This window comes from Cryptomeria japonica, chromosome 8 (assembly GCF_030272615.1).
Source record: "Cryptomeria japonica chromosome 8, Sugi_1.0, whole genome shotgun sequence".
In the NCBI taxonomy this organism is placed as follows: Eukaryota; Viridiplantae; Streptophyta; class Pinopsida; order Cupressales; family Cupressaceae; genus Cryptomeria; species Cryptomeria japonica.
Window position 1 is genome coordinate 585,242,545 of NC_081412.1, and position 10,871 is coordinate 585,253,415.

Below are 10,871 nucleotides of genomic sequence, written 5' to 3' on the forward strand. Positions count from 1 at the left end.
CAACCTTAAATCATATACCCTCATCCTTAAACCCTAAACCTTAAACCCTCAAAAACTCACCCCATACCCTCAACTCCAAGTCCCAAACCCTATACTCTTAACTATAAACTTTAAACCTAAAGATTAATATTAATATTATATAATTTTAACCTAAAATTTTGTATTTAATCCCTAAACCCTAAAACTCACTCTTAATAATTTAACAATAAAACCTAAAAAATTAATTTAATTCTAAATCCCCTATTATCAAACCTGCATCCTTAACCCTATAACCTCAACCATAAACCAGATACTTTCAACCCCTAATCATGATCAGGTATAACCTCAACCTTGAACCCTATACCCTCAACCCTCAACCCTAAACCCTCAACCCTCAATGTTATACTCTCAACTCAAAACTATATATCCTTAACCCTATACCCTATACCTTATGTACCCTCAACTCTCCACCCTCCACCCTATACCCAATGCCCTCAGTCTTAAACCCTATACCCTCAAACATCAACCGCATATACTCTACACTCAAACTCATACCCTATACCCAAGTAACCCAAAGCCCTAAACCATTTACCATCAACCTTAAAATCTACACTCTAATCCTCAACTCTCAACCCTATATCTTATAATCTTAATCCTAAATCATATATACTCAACCCTAAATGGAAAAGGAATGAGGAAGGGACAAGTATTTAGAGAGAAATGGGGATGGGGAAATAGAGACAAGTAGAGAGTGAAGTAGAGACAGGGAGGAGGGAGAGGTAAGAAGAGAAAGAGGTAAGGAGGGAGAGAGGGGTGAGAGGGGTGAGATAGAGAGAAGTGACAACCAAAGGAGGGAGGGAGAGAGAGGGTGAGAGGGAGACGTATGTAGAGAGAGGAGAGGGGATATAGAGATAATTAGAGAAGGAAGATGTGTGTGTGTGTGTGTGTGTGTGAGAGAGAGAGAGAGAGAGAGAGAGAGAGAGAGAGAGAGAGAGAGAGATCTCGGAGGAGATAAAGAGAGTGAGTGACGTAATAGGATCTTATTGATGACTAAAATTTGACCAAGTCTGAAAATTCATAAGATCTTCTAAAACCTAGAATTTGTATTATAACTCCTAGAGATCTAAAACCACTCTCAAACATCCTACAAATATATACATGAAATATAACTTAAAAGTATAAGAAAGAAAAAAGACATATTGACAAATACATAATATTTTATTTTAAAAACATAATATTTAAATTTTAATATGTAATCCTTATTTTTAATAAAACAAATTGACTTATATCATACAAAGAACTAAATTTTAATTACAATTATTTATATTTTTTTAATAAAATGATGAACAATTATACATATCATTAGATATTTTATTAAATTATGATTGACATGATATTTTTATATTCAAATAATAATAAAAATATTTTCCGTTAATAGATCAAATTTGAAAAAATAACTGACAACACTATTCATATATGCTTGATTGGTAGGTACACTATTCATATATGCTTGATTGTTAGGTCTTCTCTATTATTAGGTCTTCGCCCATCAGATATTAAAGCCTGTCGTCTAAGGGTTGAGCTATGATAGGGACATATAACTTACAGCACTTTACGACACACGCTACATAAACCTTCAACTGCCACGCAAACTTCTTCACTTTGCTGGAGCCAACAGATTCCGCGTAGACGCGTTATGGGTGGCCCCATGGCACTTTGATACCATTATGGGTGGCCCCATGGCACTTTGATAACTAAGTGGTATACGCAATTCGCAGTCACAAGGTCACATGGGCGTCCAATATTTTATTGCGCCGTTTAATGTACAGAGATGTTCTAGAGTAGGAGCTTTTTGTGTCTAAATATTTCTCTGTTGCTGCTCTGAGTTGAAATGAATTAAGTTTTCTGCAATTCAATTGCAATGGAGATTCAGATCGATAGGTTGAGTGACTTGCCTGACAATTTACTGTGCTGTAACATTCTTTCTCATCTCTCTTTGAAAGATATAATTCGCATCTCTGTTCTGTCTCACAGATGGAAAACCCTTTGGACAAACATTCCCCACATCGATTTTTCTGAGTCTGTCTTCGATTCAATCATATTACTTCTTTCCCACCTTGTGAAAATTCCAGACGTCAACCACCCAGTTAAGTACGTGGAAAATTTGATAAACAATATCCTTTCGCTTCACTCTGCCCCTCTTGAGAGTCTACGGTTTGATCTTTCCTTCCAGGAAGGTCAGAATCGATTAGGGGAAAAAGTACTGAACAAAGTGAGCATTGAGCGATGTATAAATCTGGCAGCTGTGAAGGGAGTGAAAAAAGTTGCTCTTCATTGCAGGGTAATGTGGGGGAGGCATTTACCACCTTCTCTGTTTGCCTGTGAGCTTTTGAGGGTTTTGGAAATTGAGGGTTTTTGGTTTACAGCAATACCTAGAGAGTTTAAGGGTTTTATGTTTTTAAAGGCTTGTTCGTTTTGGGAGGTTGCTGATTTGACTGATGAGAGACTGCAACAGCTCATAGCAGTGTGCCCACTTCTTGAGAAGTTGGTGATCAAGCGCTGTGCCAGCTTGTTTAATTTGAGCATCTGTGCACCCAATCTGATTTACTTGAACTTAGGAACTTCTTCTATAGAAAACGTTATAGCAGATTGCCCCCAGTTGGTCGAGATCAAAATAAAGGATTGTTTCATGTTGTGTAAATTTGAGCTTAATTCGTTCCCATTTCTGCAAGAAATGGAGGCATCGGAAATTTCAGCACTTACAGAGCTTCCAGCTATGAAATCCTTGAAAAAGTTGTCCCTTCGAATAGGGATAGATAGCCCATTTGGGGTCCTCGTCGGCACCTTTCCAGACCTTGAAGAGCTCAAAATCACAGACATTCTTATCCAGGTAAATCGTTTTTTGCTTTTGATATAAATACCTTTTTCACAGACATGTAGATTTTATATTATACTATAGCCCTTTTGGGGATGGCAGGACATGGCGACAGGGGAAGTGGCTGCAGACATGGCCTTTCCAAATCTGAAGAAAGCAGATGTACATATTTCATCAGACATATGGGGTCAAAAGGAAGTGGCTTTGTTGGATTTCTTTCTTGACAATGCTCCCAAGTTGAACTCTATGATTCTCTGCGAAACTCCAATTGGAACAACATTATTTACTGATCCAGAGTTCATGAGTCAGTTTACTTAGGATTTGGAATACAAATTTGTAGAATTGGGTTTCCACTGTATTGCCGTAGATTAGAAAGGTGGAGTAATACTGTGTAGAACAGGATAGATGATAAAGGAAATACATGTAAAGCTTGCAGCTTCTTTTAATGGTGGCTTACTACTAGATTTCAATGCCTTTGCATCTAGTAAGGGCACTTGTACAGCAGTGGTAATATTCTACTTTATATGGTCTTATAGAAGGGATGCTAGATTTTAAAGGAAACATATGTGTAGCTTTCAGCTTCTATTAATGGTGCCTTACCATTAGATTTCAATGCCTTTGGATCTAGGAAGGGCCCTTGTAAAGCAGTATTCGACTTTATATGGTCTTAGTTTTGATTCAGTAGATTTGATTAATAGTTGAAAGGGTATGTTATCATTTTCATCCCCTTATTCTGCTAGTCACTGAAAAATATGGTCTTACTTTTGATTCAGTAGATTTGATTAATAGTTGAAAGGGTATGTTATCATTTTCATCCCCTTATTCTGCTAGTCACTGAGGAATATATCAACTGAAAAACGTTTCATCTTCTTCTTTTTTCTACCATAATTTTCTTTTCAGAATCTAAATGAAACTGGCTTCAAATAAAAGATACTCATGTATTCTCAATCTTTTTTAATACGGTGCCATTATAAACTACCTGTTGAAAGCAAGGACAACGAAACAAGCATGGTATCTTCTGCTTTCCATGTAGATATAGAATTATTTCACATTTATTCCAACTGAATAATTTTTTTGTGTATAGCAATATTCTATGCAAGGAACAAGGGCTTGTTGTCTTTTGCCCATGGCAATTTTCCATTTTAAGAACAAGTGATTGTTTAAATTGCTTCTCTTAGAGATGAAGTCATTTGGGAGTAGTATCAAATGGCAACTTTTAGCTGTCATAAATCTTCAGTGTTAAGGTTTCACACGATGACTTCTCAGCAAACGCTTTACCCTGTACATATTGCAGATCCAGCTTTTCTCAAAATTATGGTTCCTATGAATGAAGTATTGAACATTGCTTTTTCTCTGTTGTAGGCTTTGCAATAAGGTTTGACAGATTAAGTATACACCTGAGATTCCCTGTGAAATTAGTCATGAGTGGGTTCAGAGCTAAAAGATATAACAAGAGGGGTCTATAGTACAAAGATGCCCCTGGACTCCTCTTTTAATGATGCCCTTGACTTCTTGCTAGGAGTTGCCAAGACAGATAAATCGAGGGGTTAGCTGTCAAATAAGGCATCCATTATTAATTGACAACCCCTAGAAACACTGTTTTTTTTCAAAACTTTTTTTTTAAATGGGGTAGATTTTGTGTACTTCATCATGATGCAAGTGGGTTTTTGTCTGAAGTATTTTTTTAATTTCTATTTACGGTTTTTGTCCTCTTTCTTAATGATTTTATTGGTGGATTTAACCTTGAAATTTTATATCGAATTGAGGCTTTTTTAGTGATTGTAACTAATGGTTTGAGTGAAGTAATGTTATATGCATAAACTACCATATTCAAGAGGGGTTCTTGGTAAGTTGTACATGGAAGTAGATGGTATGATAAATTCTTTTTGTGAGGATGGAGGTTACAAATGGAAGTGTTGGATGGTCATAATCCATTCCCAAGTGTTGGATGGTCATAATACATTCTCTTTATAGACATGTGAGATCTCTTGTACCTCTTTCTTTGAGGCTAACACACTTAAACAAACAAGAAAGAGGTATTAGGAGATGTATGGAGTCCTCGGGGAGGACCTAGAGACCATCTTTCCTTTATAATTCTATGGTTCTAGGGCTCTTGGATATTGGTTCTATGACTCTTCGACTCTTGGTTCTATTGCTTTATGGTTCCATGGTTACTTGGTAATATTGTTGTTGTTGACACCTTTGTAAACTCATGTTGTAAGCCTCATGATGTGATATATGTGATATCATCCCTATTATGTGTGTGTTGCAACAAGTATGATGTTGATTATTTTGTGAGTTGTGTAGAGTTTAAACTAGGAAAGAAATGGTCAAATGAATTATTACAAATGGGTATTGTGTATGGTGAAAATGAATAACAATAATAACAATATTGAAAGGCTAAATGAATTCAACCACCAAACCCTAGTCTAACAATCAACAAAGATCCACCATAAAATATGAAGATTACCTAAGACAATGCAAATCAAATGAAATCACAAAGATTATACCATCACATGCCCAATAGGGTTTTGATCTCCATTCTTCCTATCTCCATTGATCTTGTTTGATATATTTGCTCTCAGATTTTATATGCACAAGAGCTCAACAAAGAACGGAATGTGGTTGCAAGTAGGATCGTAGTGTAGCCAAGTCTTCAAGATTAGGTCATTAGGGTTTGATAATGAATGAGGCATCTTCTTAAATAGAAGACACAATATGAAATGGAGCGATAAGATTGAGAGGTGTAAAAAGAGAGGTTGGCTAAGATTAGAGGGTAGGTAAAAGAAATACCAAAATAATGAAAGAGGTAGGCAGTGTATGAATTAAGAGATGAATGACATGTGTCATGTGTAGAAAAAGCTAATGAATTGATTAAATAAATAAATATTTATTTAATTAATAGAAGAAGTAGGATAATTAAATAAATAAAATATTTATTTAATTTAGGAAAGGGATAATTTAAATAAATAAATGTATTTATTTAAATGAGAAATAAGGCTAGAAGAGGATAAATGAATTAATTAAATAAATAAAAATTTATTTAATTAATAGAAGAATTAGGCTTAGATAATTAAATAAATAAAATATTTATTTAATTAGACTGGACAATTTTAGGTGTCTACATTTTGCCCCTCTTTGAGACAATGCGGCTTGTCACGTTGTTTCAAAGAAGATAAGATGAACTGATACAGAGTTGCCCCAAGATGGGAATAATATGCCCCCTCGAGAGTTTGGATGAAAATGTCTGAAAAGATTGCAGACAATCTCTCGATAAGAAAGAAAGGCTAGAATGGATAGACCGGATAAAGTGACAGAGTCATGGGATGAAGAAGACTGACTCGGGAAATGAAGGCGAGGGCTAGGGTAGGCTATAAGATAGACCACGGGCAAAAGACATCCTCATTGTTATCTACACCTTCACGAGATCATAGTGCAAAGCAAGAAAAAGAGCAGCAGCAGTCAGCAGCGATGGCTTTCGTACACAGATTCGACCGCGTTCGACGATTTCAGAGGCCAGCAGAGGCAGGAGAGCCGGTAAGTACCACCAAACCTCCTCGTACTTTGACGCATTCAATTTTGTCATTAATGCATGCTAGTTAGCAATAAATGCGCTTAGGAATAGGGCACAAAAAAGTGCAAAAACGTGCAACCGCGTCTGCGTCGGTGCCAGGCGCGTCTGTGTCGGTGCCAGGCACGTTTGTGTCTGGAACCGCGTTTGTGCTTGATGCGGGCGCGTCTACGTCCTGAAGGGGCGTTTGTGTGCCAAAGTCGCGTTTCTGAATGATTTAGGCACGTTTATGTCAAACAGGCGCGTCTGTGTCGTTTAGGCGCGCTTGTGCAGTCTATAGGTGCGTTTGTGAGGTAGAAATGCGTTTGTGAGTTAAAAGTGCGTATATGTCAAAAAATGCAAGGTTTTGGTCTTCTAGGTCAAATTGGCAGTTCTGTGATGAACATACGCTGTCGATTGGATAAGCTGCTGAGAGGATACACTCAAGCAGGTCCTCGAGGAAGACTAGGATAGATCAAGGCACTTTGTGATGAACAGGGAGCACCAAGATAGAGTACTTTGTGATGAACAGGGAGTACCCAAAGTATGAGCAGCACTTTGTGATGAACAGGGAGTGCCAAATGTGAGTAACACTTTGTGATGAACAGGGAGTGTCACACACGTAGTACTTTGTGATGAACAGGGAGCACTACTAGGATAGAAGCAACACTTTGTGATGAACAGTGAGTGTCACTAGAATAGATAACCATATGCATTTAGATAGCGAGTAGCATTTTGTGATGAACAGTGAATGCCACCCTGACTGACATGATTGATTTGCTTGACTGCAGGAGTATTTGCCTATGTTGGAGTCACGGGAGAGATTCCCGTCCACACAGAGGTTGCGACCAGAGTTGTCGTTTCAGGATAGAGCTGCCATTGAGGAGATGGGATTGAGACACGTGTTGTATGTGCCTGATTTTCGGGCAAACATGGGTTTGTTGACTGCGCTGGCCGAGAGATGGCATTCAGAGACATGCACATTTCATTTGCCGATGGGTGAGATGACAGTCACCCTTGAGGATGTTTATAGGATTCTGCACATACCGATCGATGGAGAGCTGATTCCATACGATCGCGATGGAGACATAGAGGCTTTGAGACGGGTGTTTCAGGATCCCGGCCTAGAGATGAGAGCAGGACATGTGGCATGGGACACCATGACCGCGACAGGATTAGCTTTGCCAGCTGTGATCGGAGGAGCTATCAGTGGGTTCCTATGTCCGGACAGGGCGACACGGGGGTTGGCAGTGGGCTGGGGAGGAGCACTGGAGATATTGGTGACTCAGCACACCAGATATGCGTGGGGTCCATGTGTGTTGGCCCCACCTATATTATGAGCTTCACCAGTTCGTCTACCATGGATCAGTGGGACTGGGCTGTGGAGTGACACTTCTGCAGGTTTGGGCATATGAGCATCTGCCTATCACACGGCCGATACATTTCAGAGGCAGGGGTCACGGACGGAGCTTTGTGCATTTATATGACATGATCACTTCGCAGCCTTGGATTGGCAGGTTAGAGCATTGGAGGCGAGTGATAGATGACATTGACGTAGTCATCTGGAGGCCATATCTGGGATGTGAGGAGTGGGAGGATGACGCAGTGGAGCTGCCTTATACCTTCAGGAGCAGATATCTGATTGGGCAGACGCCCTATATATTGGAGAGGCAGTTGGTAGACAGAGTATGCAGGCAGTATGACAGGATCCAGAGGATGCCACGAGGCTCGGGTATGTATGCCCGTACAGTGAGGGATCAGGCACAGTTCGGGCCATTGTTGTCATATGATCAGGCAGTTACACAGCTGGCAGAGATGATGCCCCTACCCTGGGATATGTGGCCAGAGATTGAGGATGCAGGCTTGGATGCAGAGTATACAACATATTGGGCAGAGCATCCGTTCCCGCGACTGACAAATCCAGGGGAGCTATTGGAGGGAGAGGTAGGAGGAGATGACGATGATGATGGTGGAGGCGATGGGGGCAGAGGCCGACGGAGGCGGAGGGGAGTAGTTGGGGAGAGGAGGGTGGCACCTCGGAGGGAGGGTGGACAGGAGGGACAGGCCTAGGTGGTGAGGGGTCGCGGTGGAGTGCCCCTGCAGGTACCAGTAGCACAGGGTCCTAGGGCATAGGGACAGAGACAGGGACAGGTGCAGGGACAGGTGCCAGTACAGGCACAGGGACAGAGACAGGTGCAGGGACCTAGACATGTACCGAGACAGGTACAGGGACAGGTACAGGAGCAGGCACCCGCAGAGGGAGAGCCACAGGCAGAGGCAGAGGGTGGGGATCCAGAGGAGGATGAGCTGATTGAGCTCAGGGAGATCTGCCAGGGCCAGGCAGACGAGATCCAGGAGTTGGAGAGGGAGAGGGATCGGCTCAGGACCCGGCTCAGGGATACTGAGCGGGAGAGGGATCAGGCGATTCAGCGCTACACTGAGGCTGAGACAGCGCCGAGGGCAGGGAGGCAGGCGGCGGAGGACACAGGAGCAAGCTATGCATATGTCCTGCGAGCTGGAGAGGAGATTGCCTACTGGAGGGACCTGTATTATGGTGCCGTGCCAGCAGATCAGCGGGCGAGGAGCTTCCACAGACCATCGCAGACAGCGACGGCTACGAGAGGGAACCGGAGGAGACAGGCATCGAGTGGTGGGGTCATGGGTCCTCCTCCACCACCAGACAGGCAGGGTGATCCTGGAGCGGGTCCTTCTAGAGCTCAGATTCCGTTGAGGCCAGGCGGCTCTGAGGGAGGGAGTTCATCATAGCCATAGAGGGCTCCCTTGTATCAGTATTTGTACCATTTTTTTGTATTGTAGACACCTGCGGGTGATTTTGTAGCCATATGATTCTTTTGACATCATTGTATCATGACACATTTGATTATATATGAGAGATGATTCATTTTTGCGGCAGCTATATGCATGTGTACCGATGAGATGAGATGTTCTTATGTGATGCTTATGATATGGATGCAAATATGTATATGATGCAATGCAATTTTTTTGTTCTTTTATGTTTTATATGTGATGCATGACGCAAATGTGAATGTATGTAATGCAGATGAATATGATAATGCAAATGTAAATTGTGCTAACAAGTGTTGTGTGTAGGATGTGATACAATTGTGATATCTATATGTATGTGTGAAATGCTTATATGTGGTAATGCCGGTGCAGCTACATGAAATGCAAATGTTTTTGGTGTGTCATTATACTCAGTCATGTGATAGCAGGCTATGCGGACTCAAGAAGGATGATGGAAGTCAATCAAGAAAGGGGGATGGAAGATAGAAGATATGAACGTGAAAGAGCTTCTTGTGCGTTATCATCATTGAGCTTTATTATGGCAAGTAGGTTATGACAATCGAGGCATATGTTCGACCCAGAAAGTCATTGTACCTGTTTGCATGGAGATAAGACAGTCACAAACAAGGAATGCCCCAGTTCACACTAGACTCATAGTGTCCTCATATCCTTGGACAAGTCATAGCATTACTAAGAGACAATCCACAGACAGCAAATACAAATAGGTGACGATACCCCATCTTCGCCTTTCTAGTCAAAGACATCCTGGAGATAGAGTCTCTAGTCAGAGACATCCCAGAAAAGCTAAAAGACATGTCACCAAAAAGATGAAATCAAAAGAAAACCAAGATTCGATCCCCAACATCCACTGTAGTCCTCAAGTTTAGTGTCTCTTGTCACTTGTATAAGTCGTATTTGATTGTGGTCACAATGTTCACTTTCAAAAAAAGGATAGATAGCACTGAACCATATGTTGTCTGAGTCTGTTGAAAGATTTGATTTTGTTGAAGCCCATTGTTGCTGCTGTGTCTCATCTGAAACTGACTGAATCCATGAAACTAATACTTTATTGCGGAGAAGATGAAACTTTATGGCGGATCTGCGATGCAAATGTTGCTTTATTGCGGATTGTGCACGAATAGACTGAAGAAAGCTGGAAGAAACTTTACTCCTTGAAACATGTGATGTTCTCAGTTCCACACCCATCACTAGACGTAGGATTTTGCCTTAGCCACAGATAGGATCTGATTTATTATGAATGGAAAGGGAGGCGAAAAGGGAGGTTTATTATGAATGGCTAACCAATCTTGGGTAGATCAATAACAAGCCATGATGGGAATGAGTAAGTTTATTATGAAGGAATAGGTTGTGAGTGTGTGCAAAGTGAAATGATGAAGAGAATCCTGAAGGAGGGAGGAGCAATGTCTCTACACATGGCGCTGGTGACCCAGTTTTCACCATGGTACTTGCCCAGGGCACCACCGAAGTGGTTTTCACCATTGGATGAAATTATTTCTCTTTACTTTTTTCGATTTTTCAATTTTTTTGTGTCACAAGGCGCCTGTTTGCCAGGTTTTCACCAAGTAACGATTTTTTATGTTTTATAATTTTTTTTGTATTTTTGAAATTTTTTGATTTTTTTGTATTTTTGAATTAGGATAT

The 10,871-nt window shown here is 40.8% G+C and overlaps 1 protein-coding gene across 2 annotated transcripts; it reads left to right on the forward strand.

The window, feature by feature from the left end:
• Nucleotides 1-1,643: 1,643 nt before the first annotated feature.
• On the forward strand, nucleotides 1,644-3,593 carry LOC131054659 (F-box/FBD/LRR-repeat protein At5g56420). 2 transcript variants are annotated; one of them, XM_057989208.2, is made up of 2 exons: nucleotides 1,644-2,869; nucleotides 2,939-3,593. In XM_057989208.2, the coding sequence occupies exons 1-2, from the start codon at nucleotides 1,901-1,903 to the stop codon at nucleotides 3,170-3,172; spliced, it is 1,203 nt and encodes a 400-aa protein (XP_057845191.2). In that variant the 5' UTR covers nucleotides 1,644-1,900; the 3' UTR covers nucleotides 3,173-3,593. The 2 variants fall into 2 exon arrangements, with proteins under 2 accessions (XP_057845191.2, XP_057845192.2); XM_057989209.2 differs by having other exon boundaries at nucleotides 2,957-3,593.
• The last annotated feature ends 7,278 nt before the right edge of the window (nucleotides 3,594-10,871 follow it).